The sequence below is a fragment of the Canis lupus genome, chromosome 26, assembly GCF_048164855.1.
Source record: "Canis lupus baileyi chromosome 26, mCanLup2.hap1, whole genome shotgun sequence".
NCBI classification, from domain to species: domain Eukaryota; kingdom Metazoa; phylum Chordata; class Mammalia; order Carnivora; family Canidae; genus Canis; species Canis lupus.
Genome location: NC_132863.1, coordinates 27,886,157 through 27,907,920, shown reverse-complemented (window position 1 = coordinate 27,907,920; position 21,764 = coordinate 27,886,157). Strand labels below are relative to the sequence as shown.

The 21,764-nt window shown below is 42.3% G+C and overlaps 2 protein-coding genes across 21 annotated transcripts in view; one reads left to right on the top strand and one right to left on the bottom strand.

Moving 5' to 3' along the window:
- The window catches only part of RPN2 (ribophorin II), a 59,977-nt gene extending 39,267 nt beyond the window's left edge, over positions 1-20,710 (bottom strand). For both annotated transcript variants that reach the window (XM_072800963.1, XM_072800964.1), the window contains exons 1-4: positions 18,436-20,710; positions 13,052-13,245; positions 3,006-3,101; positions 2,260-2,435 (exon numbers count right to left, since the gene is read on the bottom strand). In XM_072800963.1, coding sequence (XP_072657064.1) covers positions 2,260-2,435; positions 3,006-3,101; positions 13,052-13,245; positions 18,436-18,448 — 479 coding nt within the window. In that variant the 5' untranslated portion in view covers positions 18,449-20,710. The remainder of the gene's footprint in view (positions 1-2,259; positions 2,436-3,005; positions 3,102-13,051; positions 13,246-18,435) is intronic.
- MROH8 (maestro heat like repeat family member 8) overlaps positions 18,240-21,764 on the top strand; it is a 58,990-nt gene continuing 55,465 nt past the window's right edge. For 9 of the 19 annotated variants that reach the window (XM_072800946.1, XM_072800959.1, XM_072800952.1 and 6 more), the window contains exon 1: positions 18,241-18,582. In XM_072800946.1, the coding sequence (XP_072657047.1) occupies positions 18,311-18,582 (272 nt within the window). In that variant the 5' untranslated portion in view covers positions 18,241-18,310. Of the gene's footprint in view, positions 18,583-21,764 lie in introns of all 19 variants that reach the window. The other 10 variants (XM_072800954.1, XM_072800950.1, XM_072800944.1 and 7 more) reach the window with 5 other exon arrangements.

Genomic DNA, 21,764 nt, shown 5'->3' with positions numbered 1-21,764 from the left:
TTCCAAACAAGACAAAAATCCCACATCTGCCTGTGATAAATGCTGAGCCCAGAAAAGGCTGCTAAGATAGCCGAGAAAGAACTTTTCAATTAAGATATCATTTTTCTCTTTAGAACGAGTGAATGTCATGCTGGTAACAACTTCAGAAGTTTTTAAGAATGAAATTAATCCACTTAGCTTTTGAAAAGTTTTGTCACTGGCTTTAATTACTTATTTCCCAGTTGGCAATTTCTTTGCCTCTGGAGTACTTTATTCAAACACTAAGAAAGCCGATCTTGTCTTGCTAATATACAGCAGATGATTCAAAGAAATTGGGTTATGAGAGACCATAACGGCATCTTTTCAGATGGTTCATTCAAACCTACAAATTTTTTCTCCATTCTAGACAAGTTTATGGACATTCATATCCTAGAATAAGTCTACTTAAATGTAGAAGGCCCATTTAGAAGTCCTAATTTATATTAGATTTCCTTAAATAGGGCAAGTTGGTAGTAATGTTATACAAGGCATTCTGCTAGTTTGATCTTCACAATAACCCTAGGAGACAAATATCATCGTCCCTGTTTTACATATGAAAACACTGAGGTGTAAGGGGACTAAAGAGCCTGTTTATGGTCATAGATATATCAAATAGAAGGGTCTGGATTTGAACACAGTTCTATCCGATCCCAAGCATGTGCTCTTTCTACCTGCAAGCTTTCTACAAGAGAATAGAAACATCAAAGTATAATTTCAGCCTTCATTAACTCTTTGTGGGGCACCTACCATGCACCACACTCTGTATCACAAATAAAGAAGCTTACAACCTAAAATAGAAATAACCACAGTACAACCAAGAAAATAACTTCCTAAGAAAGGGACCTAGGAAGGAAGTGCTCTAGAGGAGGAATAGCTTTTGTTGCATGCCCACTAAGATCCACACACTGCACTCGGTTCTTCACATGCATTATCTCATTTAATTTAATCCTGACATTTGTTCTATGAGGTAAGGATTATGGGTCTCATTTTACAGATGCGGCTCAGGGAGGCTCAAGGTCACACAGCAAGGAAGGAATAGAGCTGGTGTTTAAATCCAAATTTAATTTACTCCAAATGGATGTCCTTTCTTCGTACTTTTTCCCATTCTGGGATTTTTGAGGGAGGTATTTTGCTTGGACGGAAATGGAAAGAATTTGCTGTAGAAGGTGGCATCAGATTGAGGCACTGACAGTGATATCATGACATGAGACTTGGGATCTCACTGGGGATCCTTGGGGATCTCCTCCAAGAGATTATGAGAGGGGATCAAAATAATATGACCTAAAACCAAAGGACCCCAGGACCAAGTACTGGGCCATGCGTACACGAAACATCAGCCCTGGGAAAAGTAGCCGCAAAGTCACTGATGACTGACCATGTGAAAATGATTAGGGTGTAAGTGGCAGAGAGAATGCAATGGGTTGTGAGTCCTGCCCTTAACAAAGCATCCGGTTAAGAAACCTGGGAAACAAGTGAACTATTTATTCTGCAACAGGGCATTGGTGTCACCAATCTCTTGCTCAACAACTAACAGGAGGTCAGGTGCTCTCCCCTCTTCAGGGGTTGCAACCAAATGGGGGACACAAAACAAAAAAATACATACACCATTTTAAATGAGGAGTTTCCGTGCTAAAGACAAAGAACAAAATATAGTATCACTTTTAAGGTTAGTCATCCTCAAGTCAGCTACAACATTTAAATTTATAACCAAGAGGAAAGTTGCTCAAGTTCCTTCCCTGTGAGGTGCTTCAAGCCTTTTGTGTAGTCGAGTCTGATTCCTAGCATGCTCTCTCCCCTCTGAGCACCCACTTCTCCCACTGGATGCTGTCTCTCACAACTCCAGGGGACCCTGTAAGCCCTCCTCTGGTGCAGAGCCACCACTGCTAACAGCTCACCGTGCCCTGGCCAAGCCTCAATGGAAGATGCACATGGTGCGCTGGTTTTACTTTCCCTTGGTCATCTCCCACCCTTGCTTCAGCCTCTCACCTCAAAAGCAATTCTGTCTTTATGGGGCAGTGTGTTTATGTTCTGACTCAGTGTCTTGAGGAACACGGTGTCCGGGTGAGCCCAACAGGACAGGGACCTCACCTGCCTTGGTTCAACAGGGGGTCCACACCGCCTGGCAGAGCATACGGCACACAGCAGGCACCCAGAAAAAATTTGCTGAACTGGTGAACGAACTCTTTCAGGACAGTCTCTGACACAAATGAAGCCTGAGAAGCGCTCGGCATGATGACTTACGCTAACACAGTCTCTTCCTTGCTGAGGCGGGCAGTAAGGGCACTGAGAGCTTCTTGGGAAGCCAAGGGAAGGCCAAAGCCACTGAGGGCTGCCACGGCATGGTAGATCTGGGTAACAGATGAGTCTTCACTGACAGCCGCTAGAAGCAGATCTTTGGTTTCATTTGAAATAGAGATCTAAGAAAGGATTGGCAGACACAGGGTTTTAGGACAGGTGCCGGCAGTTTGTGGCAAACAACATGCAGAGTAACTGCCAAAGCCACCCCTCTCCCCGTCCCACTGAGGGGCACATGATCGTTCCCCCTCAACTCCTCAGACACCAGAATTCGGTGTCTGTAGGAATGGAAAGCAACACCTTTGGAAAAATTCTGGCAAGTCACTTGTCTACTTATATGGCTCCCCTATGTTCAATTAAATGGATTTCCAGAAATCTGGTATGAGGGGTATTCTTCCTTTACTTTGAACATTTTTAAATGTTAAATGGAGATGGAAAAAAAAATTCAAGGCTTCCCAGAAAAGAGAGGCAACTCTAGGGAAAAGTTATGCAAAAGCCACGAAAAGTGAAAACTCAGGAAAAAAATAAACTCCATTTTCTTAAAAATAAAATAGTAAGAATGGAATTTCCACCCACACTAATGGATTCTCATTGTTAAAAAAAAAAAAAAAAAGTTAATTTGACATGATTCTCCCTCTTTAAAGCTACACTTTATAGTTTAAAACAAATATACATGTAGAAGCTGGACTCACCTCACACCCTGAGAGGGCCTGGCTGGACTGGGCAGCGTAGAAAAGGGAGTCCACATTGCCGGGATCAAGATTTGATTTAATGAAAGCGCACGCTTTCTAAGTAGGGATAGAAAGTCAGTGATCAGTGGTGATATACACAGAGACTGGGAAAGTGTACATGCTTTTTGATGATAAAATTCTAAGCAATCTATGATGGCTTAAAGTATGAGCTACACAAGATTTCATGTTTTAAGCAGACATTTTCCATAGAACACTATATTACACAAAATTGCTGAGTTCATGCCAAGAGCAACAAACCTCAAATACTTCAGTCCTGAACCCTAGGAAAAAAGGAAAGAAATTACTCCCATTGACCACCTGCTCTGGCCATAACCTGTGCTAGGTGTTTATGATGCTCTTCCTTTTAATGAACGCCTAAGGACCCTGTGGTAGATATTATCATTCCCATTCAACAGAAAAAGAAATGGAGGCTAGAAGTAGTAAGTTACTTGGTGAAGGTGACAAATCTACATAACAGTAGTGTCTCCTCTGATTCTAATTGCACTGGGGTCTCCACTGAAGATGTGTCTCCCCAACACATCTAAAATAAGCTTGAAACCTATTTCTTCATCTGGACTTTCCAGCTCATGTATAGATAGTCATCACCATGTACCCAACTACCTCAAGCAGAAACCTAGGAATCATTCTGAACTTTTCCTTTACCCTACAGACCTAGTGAACTTATTTCCCTTCTTGTTTTTCAAACCCAATCCCCATCCCCTGGCTTCTCTCAGTGCCTTATTTCTCACTTAGATCGATACAATCACCTCCTAACTGGTCTCAAGCCACAGAGTCCATTCTGCATACTGACTACTCAAGGGTGATCTTTACAAAATACAAAAGCAACCATGTTTCTTTGCTATCAAAACCCTTGGGTAGTTTCTTATTATTCTCAGAACAAGATCCCAGTTTCTGATAGAGCATAAAATGCCCTCATGAGTGACATTTACTTCAGTGCCAGCTTTATCACACCACCTCCAACTCCCAAATCTTACCCTCCATCGTCCTGTAGCAACACAAAGACACCATGATCTCGTCTTGGTATATATGTGATCCTACTATTCCCGATGCGAGGAGCATCCTTCCCTTGTCCTTCCTCTCTGCCCAACCAGCTCCTATCTTTATCTCTGCTCAGATGTCACTTCTCCCAAAAAGCCTTCACTGACATTCATCCCAGTTTAGGCCAGAAGTCTTCCTTCCCTCCAGAGTGCTCCCCCAAAGTGCTTACAATACTGTACTAACTACAGTGGAGCCAGGCTGCTTGGGTTTGAATTCCAGCTCCCCCAGTGACCAGTTACCTAAGAGCAAAGACTCTGATGAACTTCAGTCACAGTGCCTGTCACAAAGTAGGCACATAATAAAACCCATGCTATTCTTACTGTAACAAACCCCAAGAAATATTACTTAACTGTTATATCACTAAATACTTTGATTGAGGTGACATAAAATTCGGCTATTCAAAATTAAATGGCACTAAAACAGTTAAAAGTAGGTGCTTCTGAAGAGGATAGGGTGTAGGGCAAGGTGGGCCACAAAACGGGTTGCTACTTTCCACTAACAGCTGTGCTGTGTTATCTGATATTTTTCTGTGCACACGTGCTACTTTAACCAAAAATCTATTTTTTAATTTTATGAATAAAATTTAAGTAAGTCTCAAAACGTAAATGAAACTCAAAATGAGTTTCAACCAGAACTGAGAGCCTGCTTGCTTGAACTTCAAAAGAGACCAAAGAAAGAAATACTTCATACTGAACAAATTAGGGATCTGAAGAAGAAAACAATCTAGTCATGAAATCCCTTCGTAGAATGTGGGTAAGCGTAAGACGTGCTTTGTCGCCATCTGGTGCTTTAACAATAGAACGACAGCATCCAAGACCCCAAAATGAAAATTATGGTCCTCGCTACCACTTTTTGAGCACTTAAATGTGTCAACACTGTTGTAAGCGCTTTACATGCATTTCTCATTTTGCATTAGGTCCTCCTGTTATCTTAAGTTTACAGACAAGAAAACTGAGGCATCAGAGAGGCAAAGTGACTTGTCCAAGGCCACTCAGCTCTTCATGGAGGAGCTACAATTCAAACCCAGGCAGCCCAGCTCCAGTCTGAGCTGTACAACCTGTAATTTGTCCTAGAAGAAAACTAGCAACGTGCCAATTCTAATTCTTTGGACAGCCAAATCAAGGTAAACAATACCAGCCGTCAGTGGCTTTGAAGCTCCCAGTGACAACTTGGCTTTAACAGCGGCAGTGAAAGTGAGAGGAGGCCTTGGGAAACACACCCTGGACTCTCAGTCAACCCACCCAATGCTGGGCCTCCACTGGCCACTTCCAGGGGTTTGTTACTCTGACCTCAGCTGTCCTCATTCCAGACTCATCTTGCCAATTGAAGCCTGCAAATCACCCCCTAAATGTCCATTCCCTATCTGCTCCTCCCTAATTTTTCGTGCCCTATATTAATATTCCAATTATCTAAGCATCCTCTTGAGTGGAGAACATCAGTGCTTTTCTCTATCCATTCTTCCCTACAGTTCCCTGAACAGAATCAGGAGTCAAGAAAAGATGGCTCAATCTCTCTCCTCTGCCTTTACCCCTCCCTTATTTCCTCTATTAACATCTCCCAACTCCTCTTAACTCCTCTCAGGCCACACTGTAATCTCACCAGACTTTGTAACAGCATTGTACTATCAAGGCATAATCCTGGCAAGAGCCCTGGCACCAGATCCTTTGTAACTGGGCCCACCTTTTTCATATGCACTTCACCCCACGCCTCTGCTCCAGCTGTCCTGGACAAGTGACTCTCCACCAACACCTTTAAGCCACCAGGCTTAGTAGGGGCTGTTCTCTCCATTTGGAAGCCCATCCACCTTGTCAGTTCAACTTCTCCCTCTCAACTGGTAACTCCTGACACAGTAACAAAACTTACCATGACACAGTTAACAAAACTCAATCAAGACTTCCTTTAAAATAAACTTTCCTTGATCTTTCTCCCCACCTCACCTCCATCTATTACCTTCTTTCTCTTTCTACCAGTGAATCTCAGAATTGGAAAAGCCAAAGGATACTTTCTAATGCTCCCTCCCCCAACCCTGGATAGAACTGATCATTTCTTCATTCTGAAATATTCGCTCCCTTTGCCCCGAGGACTCCCCTATACTTGCCTAGCTCTTGTCCTACTCTCAGCTGCTCCTTAGTTTCATCCTTGTCTACCTGATGGTTCAACCCTAGAGTTTATCAACTCCTGGGCCCACTTCTCAACCCTCCTCTCTCTCCCCGAGCCATTTCATTCACACCGATGGCTTCATCCAGAGCCTCTATGCAGACAGTCTCAGGTCTGTAGCCCCAGCCCCAATTTCTCTCAATCAATGGCCATTTACATGACACAAAGGCACTTCAAGCTCACCATGTTTAAGACCAAATTCATGATCTTGCCCAAGCAAACGTAATTCTCTTTCTGTGTTCCTGTCTTATTGAGTGGCCCAATCATCCACCTGTGCAGCAAAAGCTGGAAGTCTTTTGTATGCCTCCTGTGTTTAGTCCTGCCCCAAATTCTCCTGCCAATCTGTCCTCTACAGAACAGGAAAGAAACCTTTCAAAAATGAAAATGGATCCTAATACTTGCTACTTAAAATCAACCGTTCTTCAGGGAAAAAGCAAACATTTTCCTGTCGCTGCCAAGGCACTGAGACTTAGCCCCCACCTTCCTCTCTGGCCCCACTCTTCTCTCTCCTATTGTCTGCTCAACATGCAGCCCATCCCCTCTCAGTCTCTCAAATGTAACCTGCTTCCTACCCGCACAGGAACCTTGCACCTGCCATTCCCTCTGCCTGAAGTTCCTTCTCTTTCCTGTCTTCCAGTTAACTCTTACTTCCTTTTAGAATTCAGATCAATCATACCTTCCTTCACTTATTTTTTAAAACCTTTAAAAAGGTTTTATTTATTCATTCATGAGAGACAGAGAGAGAGAGGCAGAGACACACAGGCAGAGGAAGAAGCAGGCTCCATGCAAGGAACCTGATGCGGGACCCAATCCTGGACCCCAGGATCACACCCTGAGCCGAAGGCAGACGCCAAACCACTAAGCCACCCAGGCATCCCTCTTTCTTCACTTAATAAACAGCTATTGAGTGCCTACCACATGCCAGGTGCTACTCTAGGCACTGGAGCTGCATAACAAATAAAACAAACAAAGTCCCTGCCCTCAAGAAGCTATAATTTAGGAAGATATAGAGTGAGATTTAAATTCAGAGATTTCCTTGGGAAAGCCTTCCCTGAACCAGGTCAAAGTCCCCTATTTATAATACCATAACTCACCTTCATAAAACTTACCATTGTTAAAAATATTCATATATCTATTTGATTATATAACTAATGCCTATCTCCACTACTAGAGTATACATTCCAAGAGGGCAGAGGTTCTCTCTCACTGTTCGACACTAAATCCCCAGTGCCTAACACACAGCAGAAACTCACTAAGTATCTGTTGAATGACTGACTAAATCGTGCAGCAGCCAGTACAAATAGCAACCACTCTGCACAAGGTAGGGTCTTATAGAAAGCTTTCTCAGCAAGAGAGTGAGCAAGCTGCTCCCTCTACTGGACTCACACACCACACATCTGGGACTTTTTACACACTAGGTATCCCTTTGTACTCAACACCTGGTCTCACTATCAGGGTACCTTCCACTAGAGAATGAGCTGTTGTATTCTCTGCACTTAGTATAAACCTTGGCACACAGCAGATGCTCCATAAATAACTGCTGCCTGAAGGAATGTCTGACTGTCTGCTATGCCTAGCAACTAGCTGAGTACTCGGCTCTCAGCAAAGACTCACCACTTGTTGAATGGTACAAATATACTGACCTTCAAAAGCACTCACCATGTACCAGACACTGAGCTAAGCACTTTATATTTACTATCTCCCTTAATCCCCATAACAACCCTGTAAGATAGTCATCACTATTCCCTTTTACAGACGGGAAAGTGTGTGATTGTCTGACAACCTATACACACTGCCTAGTGTTCATTGATTCCAGTCATTCAAATACTACATTACAACTTTTGCCATAGTATATATCCGTCATATTTTTATATTTTCTTCATATTTTCATGACAATAAATATAAAACTCCCCCTCACTGTTCTTAAATCTTACAGAAAGCTGAGCAATATCTATAAAATCACCATTCTCATTCCATACTCTGCTGTACCTAAAACTGCTTTGTAGTCTCATATTCTCATTAAGCCCTATTCCTCTCAGTTTCGCTGCTAAAATCTCCTGGGACAAAATAACCACAATCTCCCTTAAGGATCTTTGACATCAACCAGTTCGGTGCATCTAGGAGGACCAAAGGAGTTCTCTCTGCTCAGCTGAAAACAACAATGGAGCAGGGCACATCTCACCACATGGAAGTGGCAGTAATGGAGACTATCCTCAATAGATCTATTTAGCGTGCACATCTAATAAGGCAATTTGACAGCTTGAAACGTCCATACAACTCTCTTCCTTCCATTGCTTATAATACACACATCATACAATCACCACAGCACACTCCAAAAATGACTCAAAAAGTGAAGTATATGATAAACTCATTTATTTTCTGATCAACAGACATTTTTGAGACCTTCCATTTCTAATAAGCTAACATTTACAATTCATTCAACAACTATCTGTTGAACACTCTGTGTTAATTAGACATCAAGCAATAGGGATGTCACTTTGAGAAAAAATGTCAATGTACACTAACCCTTCTACTATATAATAAAGCTAACTGAACACTAATACTTAGTACATAACTCGCTACATGCCAGCACCATGCTAACTACCCTAACATACATCACCCATGAGCTGACTATTGCAATTATCTCTATCTTACAGATGAGAAAACAGACTCTGAAAGGTTCAGTAACTGCGCAGGTCACTTGGTTGTTTAGTTCTGAAGTCAAGATCTTAAAGCCAAGCAGTCTTTTTTTTTTTTTTTTTTTTAATTTTTTTTAGCAGTCTGACTTTAGAGAATGTTTTATAAACATAAAGCCATAGCTGGCCCAATCATGCAATTACTCCAAATCATACTACACGGCAGTTATCTGGATGGCTTTAATCTACATCTTAAGCCTTGACCAATGTCCCCTCAAACTCAGGACATCAGCAGAGAACACCTCTGGGGCTATGTGCTCAATCTAAATCCATATGGAACTCCAAATCATGAGACAGAAAAAGGTACCTTTCTGGCTAACAGGAGAGCTGCTCAATCCTCCATGATCCTCTCTTAGACTGAATCGTACAGTTCCACATAACTTTGAAAATGACCAGTAGATACCACTCTTCCTGCATTCTAATCTACCAAAATTCAACATTTACCTAATATCCCAATTTTACCTCCTGTACCTCACAATACAAAACCTCTACTAGTCAAGACTACTCCACTGTATCTCCCCATTTGCTCTCTCTCATCCCCAGGCATCCCCTTCTCTACAGATACTGCAGCCTTCTATACACTGCAGTATCTGCACTAAGCAATGTCTGAATTTGCCTGAGTAGATTATAAATAGTTTTAACATATTGATGATGATGAGATGATAACTACCACTTGAAGGGGCTTTTATGGGCCACTCACTTGGCATAATATGATTTCACTTCACCGTTAATAAAGATCCTGTGAGGAAGGCATCATAACTCCCCTTTCACAGAGAGGTAGAACCAGAATCAAAAACTTGGGCTAACTAGCCCCAATGCCTGCCCTCTTTCTTTTGAGTGGAACTAATTTTACCAGGAGGTACATTCACCTACAGGATTTATAACATGGGAATCACAAGGAAAAGTCTGTTTCCTCAATGCAGTCATGCACAGGAAGGAAATACTAGGCAGAAGCAAGAGACAGCTGTCAGGAAAAGAAACCTGAATGAGTGTGGACCTTATATAGCAGGGATTAGCAAACTTTCTGCCAAGGACCACAGAATAAATATTTTAGGCTTTTTGGGCCAGATAGTCTCTTTAATAACTACTTAACTCTACTGCTAAAGTGAAAAGCAGCCATAGTCAATATATAAATGAGTGGGTGTGGCTGTGTTCCAATAAAACTTTATTTACAAAAACAGGCTTCAAGCCAGATTTGACTCTGGGGGCCATAGTCTGTCAAGACTTCTGCTATATGTATTCAGATGATGGCTGGCAGACATCACACAAATTACTTAACCTCTCAACTTCCATTTCCTCCTCTATTATAGAATAGTATTTCTGACTATATAGAATTAAGACAATTAGCTCAAGATAATATATCCAGTGTACCCAGCACATATGAGGCATTCAATAAATCAATAGCAATTACTGATTCTAGTCTGGGGCAGGAAACGTAAAAGCAAGCCTACGACCTTAGAAACTCTGACTACTGGGGGCAGCCCTGGTGGTGCAGCAGTTTAGCGCCACCTGCAGCCTGGGGTGTGATCCTGGAGACCCGGGATCGAGTCCCACGTCAGGCTTCCTGTATGGAGCCTGCTCCTCCCTCTGCCTGTGTCTCTGCCCCTCTCTCCCTCTGTCTCTATGAATAAATAAAATCTTAAAAAAAAAAAAAAAAGAAAGAAACTCTGACTACTGGATCACATAAAAACATCCAAAAAATACACACAGAAAGACATTTTGGCCCACTGGCTAAAATGGGACATTCACAGCATTAAAAAGAATAACAACTGTTATTGTATATCAATTATACTTCAAAAAAAGAAAAGGAAAAAAAGATAATTGCCATGGATTACAAAATATAAACTGGGATTCCAATTCTGGCCATGGCAGAGTTAAAGGTATTAAACTTACCCTCCTGCCATAAGTAATTATAAAACTGAAAAATTATATGAAGTTGAAACACTGGACTATAGATTGTGATGCTTAAAAGAAAGTAAAAAGTGGGGCAGCCCAGGTGGCTCAGTGGTTTAGCGCCGCCTTCAGCCCAGGGCCTGATCCTGGAGACCCAGGATCGAGTCCCACATCAGGCCCCCTGCATGGAGCCTGCTTCTCCCTCTGCCTGTGTCTCTGCCTCTCTCTCTCTCTGTGTATGTCTCTCATGAATAAATAAATAAAAATCTTTAAGAAAGTAAAAAGTGTGAAAACAATAGTACAAATGATGGGAGTTTAAATGTAAATACATTGTTATATGGTTCTTTCGTTATTTGTAACATACTGAAGTAATATTTCAAAGTATATTATGATTGCATGTTACAATCTCTAGAATATGAAAAAAGTAGAGCTAAAAAGTCAACAGAAGAGGTAAAATGGAATAATCAAAATTATTCAATTTAAGACAGGAAAGAAGGAGGAAAAAGCAAGGCAAATAAATAATAAGATGGTAGACTTAAATCCAACTGTAGAGTTACATTAAATATAAACAGACTAAACTCCCCAATTAAAAGACAGAGATCGTCAGACTGGATTAAGAAAACAAGTCCTGGGATGCCTGGATGGCTCAGTGGTTGAGTGTCTGCTTTGGCTCGGGGCCTGATCCTGGGATCGTGGGATCAAGTCCTGCATCAGGTTCCCCATGGGGAGCCTGCTTCTCCCTCTCCCTCTGCCTATGTCTCTGCCTCTCTCTCTGTCTCTCATAAATAAGTAAATAAAATCTTAAAAAATAGTTTAAAAGCAGAGAGTTTTCACCAACTGGTAGTAGAAGTCAGAGAGATTTAAGAGAAAGAAGAACTCAACATGTCATTTCTGATTTAAATGGGACAACATAAGAAAAAATGTGGGTGGCCCTGGGGAACAGAGAACAGCCCTTGGCTGACAGCCCACAAGAAAACAGGGATTTCAGTCTTAGAACCACAAGGAATTGCACGCACTCTGTCAACCACCTAAAGGAGAATGAAGCAGATTCTTCCCCAGAGCCGCCAGATAAGAGCCTAACCTGGCCAACACTCTCATTTTGATCTTGTGAGACCCTAAGTAGAGAGCCCTGCCAAACCTGCCTGGACTTCTGACCACAGAACTATTAGCTAATCAATGAATGCTATTTTAAATAATCGAATTTATCGTCATTTGTTATACAGCCATAGAAAACTAATACACAGGGGTGCCTGGGTGGTTCAATTGGTTAAGTAGCCAGTTTGTGATTTTGGCTCAGGTCATGAGATTGAGCCCCAAGTTGAACTCCATGCTTAGCAGGGAATCTGCTTAAGATTCTCTCCCTCTGCCTCTTACCCCACTCCACATGCACACTTCCTCTCTATCAAATAAATAAATAAATCTTAAAAAGAAGAAAGAAAGAACGAAAGAAAGAAAGAAAATACAAGATTTGTATGAGAAACCTGGCCTTAAATTCTTTACCCTAGCTGTCCATGCTACAATAATGAATAAAATATAAATTCACTTAAGACTGAATCTTTTCCTAAATCCAGGAAAAGTTTTAGTTGTGATGCATTTTCTTCATCAAAGATCCAAGAAAGATATCAAAACTACTTGATGCGGGGCACCTGGGTGGCTCAGTGGTCAAACTGAACCTTTGGCTCAGGTTGTGATTCTGGGGTCCTGGGATCAAATCCTGCACAGGGCTCCCCATGGGGAGCCTGCTTTTCCCTCTGCCTTTGTCACTGCCTCTCTCTGTGTGTCTATCATGAATAAATAAAAACATAAAAAAGAAAAAAACTGCTTAATGTGGTGACTATCAGTGTTTAATATATATGAATGTCCCCATCTTGAATTCCTTTATTATTTATAAGTCACATATACAGGGCACTTAACAAGTACATGTGGTATTGTACAGTCTCTCTCAGAACTATAGCAATAGTTTCTAGAGGCAATATTAAAGCTTAAAGTAAAAAGTAAAGTTTCTAAGACTTGTTCTTTATATCCTACAAAAACACCTGGTCCTAAACATACATTAAGCATTAAAAAAAAAAAAGATCTGTCAGATTGAAATTAGTATTTATTATATTAGCCGTGGTCATCCTTAAATGAACAAAAGTTGGTTCTGAAGTACACAAAAGTAACATAGTGAAGGGATGAGGCCAAGATAAAAAAAGGCCTTACCTTTACATCTGGCACTTGGACACCAAGGCTGCTGAGTCCCACGATGGAGTAGAAAGCTGATTCCAAACTCGTGAAAGGGCGGTCCAGTGAGGCTCTCAGTCTCTCCACATCAGGCTTGGTGAGGTAGTGAGTGGGCGTCAGAGCTTGGGTACCGGCTAGGATTGTCAGGGCCAACAGGAAGACAGTGCTTGCACCTGGGGGAAAGGACTATTAAGTACATTCCAAAACAATTCCGAAGTTTTATATATAGTTCCAATGATGGTGTGTACCAAGGTCCAGGAACCTTGGTACATGTGAAGAAGCGGGAGAGAACTGGGAGGTTTTAACTTGGAGAGAAGTCCTGGGGACAGCCCGGGTGGCTTAGTGGTTTAGCACCACCTTTGGCCCAGCGTGTAATCCTGGAGATCCAGATCGAGTCCCACATCAGGCTCCCTGCATGGAGCCTGCTTCTCCCTCTACCTGTGTGTCTCTCTCTCTGTGTCTCTCATGAATAAATAAAATATTAAAGAAAAAAAAAAAGAATTCCTGGGTAAGTGGGGGGCATGGTCTTCATCCATGTGAAGGACGGTCCTCCAGGTAGGACCCATGACACCATTGCTATCTCAAGCATGTTTGTTAACTCCTATGCCTCCGTGACAGGCCCAATCCGGATTCCTCACCAGGGCCACACCTGCCTCTCACTCGACCTTTTCCCTCACTTTGCCTGCCCTCCATCTCTGGCTGTTGCTGTAAATCGTGTTCTTCCCTACCCAGCACTTTTTTGTGCTTTCCCTTACTTCAACTTTCAAGTTTTTCTTCTCAGATTTTAGTTCAAGTAATCTCTTCATTAAGAAGCCTCCCCAGCAGCCCTTCCTTGGGTTAGGTCCCCCATACCATAAAGTAGTGAAGAATGGGACCTCTGTGGCCAGGTTTTTTTTTTAATTTTTTTTAAGACTTAATTTATTTGGGGCAGCCCAGGTGGCTCAGCAGTTTAGCGCCACCCTCAGCCCAGGGCCTGATCCTGGAGACCCGGGATTAAGTCCCATGTTGGGCTCCCTACATGGAACCTGCTTCTCCCTCTGCCCGTGTCTCTGCCTCTCTCTCTCTCTGTCTCTCATGAATAAATAAATAAAAAAAAATTTAATTTATTCATGAGAGATAGAGAGAGGCAGAGATACGGGCAGAGGAGAAGCAGGCTCCCTGTGGGGAGCCTGATGTGGGACTCGATCCCAGGACTCCAGGATCACACACTGAGCCACCCAGGTGTCCTGCACACTTTCTCTAAATAATAAAATCCTTAAAAATAAATAAATAAATAAATCCTAGCTCTGCCATTTATTAGCCATGTGGCTGTGTCAGTTACAATGTGGCCAGTCCATTCCTCAGTTTCCTCAAGTGTAAAGTAGGACAATAACAGTACCTACACCTCAGAAGTGTAATGAGGAGTACATGGGTTAACATAGAAAAATCTTACAACAGTGACTGGCATATAACAAAAACTACATAAACATTAGCTATTTCTATTACCGTCACTATTGTTGCTATATCCATGCATAGCAACCTGTACTCTATGTAGTCTTTTTCACAACTATAATACTGTAATGTCTAATTCCTCTGCTAAACTCTGGACAGATAGTTTCTTCTGAATATACCAGTATTTCCAAGGACTACACATTTCTTGGCACACAGAAGTATATTAATATTTGCTAAATAAATGAAAAGAAAAATTAATCTTTGTCTATTATGCTCCAGGAGACAGGAAGCAATTACGAGTGGTACATTGTATGACTGCTCATGAATTGTTGGCTATCCAATTAACAGCACAGTATCCACCCCCACCACCTTATCCATACTTCCCATGGTTTCAGCTACCCACACTCAACCACGGTCTGGTATTGTTAGGTCAGCAGTAGCCTACTGCTACATCACAATCACTTCATCTCATCATGGTGACATTTTATTATGTAGGCATCTATATCAAGAAGAGTGAGTACAGGACAAGATATTGAGAGGAGAGACCACATTCTCATAACTTTTATTATACTGTATTATTATAATTGTTCTTCTATTATTAGTTAGCATTGTTAATCTCTTACTATGCCTAATTTATAAATTCAATTTTATGGGGATCCCTGGGTGGCTCAGCGGTTTCATGCCTGCCTTTGGCCCAGGGCGCGATCCTGGAGTCCCGGGATCGAGTCCCGCGTCGGGCTCCTGGCATGGAGCCTGCTTCTCCCTCTGCCTGTGTCTCTGATTCTCTCTCTATCTCGAATAAATAAAAATAAATCTTAAAAAAAAAGTTTAAAAAATAAATTCAATTTTATCATAGGTATGTATGTGTAGAAAAAAACATAGTATATAAGGGTTCAGTACTATTTGCACTTTTAAGCATCCACTGGGAATCTTGGAAAGTATGCTCTGCAGAAGAGGGAGGGAGCACTACTGTAATCATAAGGTAATGGTCTAAAGCCTCTGCCTATAGTTTCAAATTTAGTTTCAACTAGAATCCCATAAGAAAGGCATTATTAGGTGGCACCTGGCTGGTTCAGTCAGTGGAGCATTGACTCTTGATATCGGGATGTGAATTCGAGTCCCATGTTGGGTGGAGAGATTACTTTTTAAAAAAGGCATCAAGGGAGGCCTGGGTGGCTCAGCAATTGAGCGTCTGCCTTTGGCTCAGGGCACGGTCATGGGGTTCCTGGATGGAGTCCCACATCAGGCTCCCTGCATGGAGCCTAATTCTCCCTCTGCCTATGTCTCTGCCTCTCTCTGTGTCTCTCATGAATAAACGAAATCCTTAAAAAATTTTTAAAAGGCATCGTTATTATCTATTTGACAAATAAGAAAACTGAGAACAAGGGGCGCTTGGGTAGCTCTGTCAGTTAAACATCTGCCTTTGGCTCAGGTCATGATCTCAGGGTCCTGGGATCAAGCCCTGAATTGGGCTCCCTGGGGCTCTCTGCTCAGCAAAGAGTCTGCTTCTCCCACTTCCTCTCTGTTCTCTCCCTCTCTCAAGCAAATAAATAAAATCTTAAAAACAAAAAGAAAAAAAAAGAAAAGAAAACTGAGAACGAGAGTAGTCTGCAGACAATCTTGGACTCAAACTCAAATCTAACTATAGAGTTTACACTCCACTATTTTTTGGAGAATGTTTTAGAAACAATGCCTACATTAGCAGTAACTCAGAATCGTTCTACGAATGCTAGTTCTATTTAAATCCCTGTGCATATGTTAAATAATCTAAAGAATTTGGAAGATCTTTTTAAAACACTACAAAGGGAAATATATTGTGGAGTATTCATTAATAAATATTTATTGAATGCCTACCAAGCACTATTTTTGGTATATACTTCTGCAGGAATCAGAAACACACACGCGTGTGCACACACACACACGCACACCCCAAGCCTCATGAAGTCTACATTCCAGTGGGAAAAGAAAGATATCACACAACACACCTAAGGAAACATTTATCACATCAGAAGGTGAAAAGTGCTATGGAGAAAACTAAAGCCTGGAAGAGTTATCTGAGAAGAGCTACGATTTTAAATATGGTAGTCTATGAAGGTCTGAGAAATAAAGCTACTGTGTATAGACTTGAAGGAAAAGGAGCGTCACAAAGATATTTTGGGGGAAACTATCTCAAGATGCAAAGACCCTGAATCAACAATATATATAGCATTTTTGACATTAGCAAAGAGGAAAGTATAGCTACCCAGTAGTAGTAGTATAGCATAAGTGAAGGGTGAAAGGTATGGAAGAGATGACAGAGGTAGCAGAGGCCAAATCTCCTGGGCCTTTTAAAACTTTCTAGGGACTCGGGCTTTTACTGAGTGAGATAGGAGCCAGTAGAAGTCCAGTGATTTGACCTATTAAATTGTAGGTCAAATCACTCCTACTTCGAGAAGAGGAGTGATTTGACCTACAATTTAATAGGATCACTGTGTTGAGAATACACAAAACTTGAGACTAGGCAGGAGAAAGGACCTAAAGAGGGACGCCAGTTAGTAATAATCCAAGTAAAAAGATGATGGTGGTCACAGCCAGGGTGACATCAGTAGAGGTGAGAAGCCGTCAGAGTCTGGCTGGAATTCAAGGTCAAAGCCAGAACTGCTTAAGAATAGAGCAATGTAAGAAAAAGAGGAGTCAAGACACTAATGTGGAGTCCCCAGTGCCTTGTGTATGTGCATGTACTAAATATAATAAGATCTAGGAAATGAGGACTTGCATTTTCCCAGCTAGACTATAAATTTCCCTAACACGGCGTCTGTGTCAGAATCCTCATCTTCCCACCTCGAATTAACAACAACAACATTTTTGGCTAAAATCTGAGCACTTAGCATGTGTGGGGTATGCCCATACTACGCTTAGTACTTGGCATGTACTGAGTCATTCAATCTTCACAACATCCAAGTGAGTGTGCTTTTACAGATCAAGAAATGGAGACTCATTAGGAATTAACTGCCCTAAGACACGAAACCGAGAACCCCAAATGCGGGCAGTGTGGATCCAAAGTTTAACTACTCTGTTAACCCTCAACTTTTCAAAAAATGGGGCAATGACCCACTCTCTTATTCACGGTCATCTTGGGCAAGTTACTTCTCTGAAATTGCGTCTTCCTCTTTGTCAAATATAAATAGTAGTACACCTCCCCCCACGCCGCTGTGGGACTACGTGAGAGTCCATCGTGCACAGGGTCCGCTCAGCAGCAATGCAGTTAGCTTTATTGATGCTTGCTCAGGGCCGTGCACGCTTCTACACTATGCACGAGGATCAGCTCACTGAGGACAGCAATTTATTCGGCAGATGATGTGACTAATAACCTAGTCCACAGATCAGAAACTGAGATGAAGAGGGTTAAGGAACTTGGACTGGAGCATACAACGGACACTTGGCCGACTCCCAAGTTTGCAGCAGGAGAATCCAATTTAAGAATTTATACCCTAAGCCCCCAGAGAGGTGAGTGATTTCCTTTTGCTCCTTTTTTTTTTTTTTTTTTAAACTGAACTGGAAACCACGGTCCAAAGAAGGACGACCTGGCCAAAAGCTTACTCTCAGGTCACCCCGCCCGGGAGCCGCCGCGAGTGAAATGGATGGGCGAAGCCAGACGTAAGAGTTGACCGCGGGCCGCGGGTGGGCCTCGGGGGCACCCGTAGCTCCCCGCCGCACTGGCCCCCACCCCACCGCCGCCCGCCCGCAGTCCCACCCGCTCCGCCCGCCCTCCGTCACGCACTCGACCCCGAAAGAGCCCGAGCCGAGCCCGAGCCCGAGCCCGAGCCCATGCCCCTGCCCTACAGGGGGAGAGGCTCCCGCCTGGCAAGCTCCCGAGTGGCGAGCACCAGCGTCCACTCGCCAAGGCGTGCCGGCCGCGGGGCCCCGTGGTCGAGCCATGCACTACGCCTCACCCGGCGACGCCATTCCTCCGAGCAGGTCCCACCAGGGCCGGAGCCGCAGGCTGACTTCCGCTCGGGAAAGTGGCTCCAAGAGCACGCCGGAGGGGACGCCAGGGACTCGCAGCAGACTGCGCGTGCTGGAATGGGATCTCGGCACAGGTCAGCCCCCGCCGTCCCGCAGGCTAGGGCTGGTCCCAGGAACCGCGGCCCCAGTTCCAGTCCCCGCGCGCAAAGGGCGCCGCGGTCCTCGCGTACAGGCCCGCTTCCCTCCCCCCGCGACCTGGCTCACTTGGAACCAGCCGTCTCGCAACGGTCCTAATCCGGACGCTACCAGCGCGCGATTGGACGAGGCGTCGGGGCGGGCCCGAAACGGGGCTTCCGCTGATTGGCCAGTCGCGTTGATTGGCCAATTGCGCCGTCACTCAGTCGGCTCTCTGCAGCCCGGCCAATTTTAAAGGAATGGAAAGGGTCCAGTAAGGAAGAGCCGGTAGTGTTCTAGGGCTGGGGTTTTCTTTTTTCTTTTTTCTTTTCTTTTCTTTTCTTTTCTTTTCTTTTCTTTTCTTTTCTTTTCTTTTCTTTTCTTTTCTTTTCTTTTCTCTTTCTTTTCTCTTTCCTTTTTCTTTTCTTTCTCCCTTTCCCTCTTCCTCTTTTCGATTTTTTCTTTTCTTCTTTTCTTTCTCCCTTCCCTCTTTTTCTCCTTTTCTTTTCTCCTCTCTTTTCTTTTCTTCTCTTTTTCTTCCTTCTGTCTTCCTGTCTTGTCTTTGTCTTTTTGTCTTTCTTTCCTGTCTTTCTTCTTCTTTCTGCCTTCCTTCTGCCTGCCTGCCTGCCTTCCCTCCTTACCCCCTTCCTTCCCTCCCCTCCTCTTTTGTTTCTCTTTAGGAAATTATGGCAGTTGCTTCCAAAGATTGTTTCGCTTGTTAATAACTTAGCTACGAGTGATGTTTTCTTTGATTTGCAAAGCATCTCTGCGGACTTAGTACTCCTTAGTACAGTGACTTTGAGGAACATAGTAGCCCAATTTTACAGAAGTAACAGGATCAAAATAGAAGTGACCAAAAAAAAAAAAAGTGACTTATGAGAGCAAAACAACCTGCTTGTTTTAAAATAAGAATCACTCAGTAATTAAAAAAAAAAAAAATGGAAGTGACTTAACTACAATTATCGAGCATTTACAGGATAGTCCAACAAGTGTACTAAGTGCTCTACGTACATTATTTACTCCTTATTGCTGTTCTGTGAGGTTTATACTGTTTGTACTGTTATTCTCATTTTATAGAGAAAAGAACTAAAAGGTATGAAGCCAGGCAGCCTGACTCCATAATCTCTGCTTTTTAACTATTGTGAACATATAAAGTATGCATAATGTAGTAAGTCTTATTATTAGTGTTCCAGATATTATTATCCCAAATAGAGGATACTATTCTGTACTACTGTGCTATTCAGTAAACTAGATTCTAGCTCTGTGCGGATATTTGAGTTTAAATTAATTAGAATGAAAAACTCAGTTCCTCAGTTGTGCTAGCCACATTTCAAATGCTCAATAGCCACATGTGGCTACTGGATATCATTTTTGGCAGTGCAGAATTACAGAACATTTCCAATATCACAGAAAGTTCTATTGAATGGTGCTGATACAGAATATATAAAAAAAAACCTTCCAAGGCTCCTGAGTTGTACAGTGGGTTGAGCCTCAGACTTTTGGTTTCAGCTCCGGTTGTGATCTCAGTCCTGATTTCAGGGTCCTGATCTCAGGGTCCCTGCTCAGCTCCGACTCTGCTCGAGACTCTCTCTCCCTCTGACTCTTGCCCCCCTCCCTCCCTCAAATAAATCTTAAACACACACAAATGCACGCACGTGTGTATGCGTGCACACACACACACACACACACACCTCTTCCAACTCAATAATAAGACCGCCAGTGTTGTGCTGGAGCCATCTCATACTGGCTTGCAAGAGTCACTTATGAAATTTAGGAAGAGGGGCACCTGGGTGGATCAATTTGTTGAGTATCTTGGTTTTGGCTCAGGTCATGATCTCGGGGTTGTGAGATCAAGTCCTGCATGTGGGATCAAGTCTTGCATCGGCCTCAGAGTGGAGCCTGCATGGGATTCTTCTCCTCTTCTTCTTGCTCCCCCTCTGCCTCTCCTCCTGCTCACACACTCCCTCTCTAAAAATAAATAAATAAAACCTTTACATTTAGCAAGAATTTTACAAAATTGTTGTTAAATACAGCTATTTAGAAAAATTAAATTATACAAACTTACAATGAAATAAAGTCTATTGAAAACCAAAGTTATCATTTTGTTATTATTTTATCACTTTCTATGCTTTTGTGGTTGCTTATATCTATTGCATCTATATGGTGGAAAAATTATATGGTGGTGTGCTACTGTACATCTCTTTCTAAAGTAACATTGGTAGCTTGACTTTGTCCACAATGGGAATATTTACACCATAGAATCAATGAATGCTATACACCAAGGCTTGATTTTTTGCTTTGTTATGTCTAAACTTAATGATGGAGAAATGTTAATAAAGATTAAATTCAGGGGCGCCTGGGTGACTCAGCCAGTTAAATGTCTACCTTTGGCTCAGGTCATGATCCTGGGGTCCTGGGATTGAGCCCCACATGAAGTTCCCTGCTCAGTGGGAAGCCTGCTTCTCCCTCTCCCCTCTGCTTGTGCTCTCTCTTGCTCTCTCTCAAATAAATTAAAATATTTTAAAAGAGTGAGAGAGATTAAAGTTAGATGTGTGTCATGTTTATAAGCTTCACATTGCAAATAGCCCAAAAACTTGAGGCAATATTGTTCTAGGGTTTGAAAACTATTATCCAACTCAGAGAAGTCACTTCTGAAGTTTCAGTTACATCTTACTCATTGATGTAAATGAAAATACCAACCAGCATTCACTTAAAAACTACACTTAAAGAGTCTGTTTTAAATGTTTTATTTATCAGCATACCACTCACTGCAAGCAACCCAGTAAAAAAACACAAACAAAAGATCTGAATAAACACTTCATCAAGATATACATAAGCACATAAAAAGATAATCAACATCATTACATATTAACTGCATTGTATATTAAGTTGAAATGAGGTATTGCTGCAGGTCCACTGAAATAGTTAATATAAAAAGACCAACCATACCAAATACAGGCAAGGATGCGGAGCATCTGGAACTTACATATACTGCTGGTGGAAATATAAAATGGTACAACAGATTTGTAGCTTTTTTAAAAAAATCAGTTCTATGACCTACTGTATGACAGAGCCATTTTACTCTTAGAGGGTTTGTGTGTTTTTAATTAACTAGTTTTTCTTAATTATTAAAGATATATAA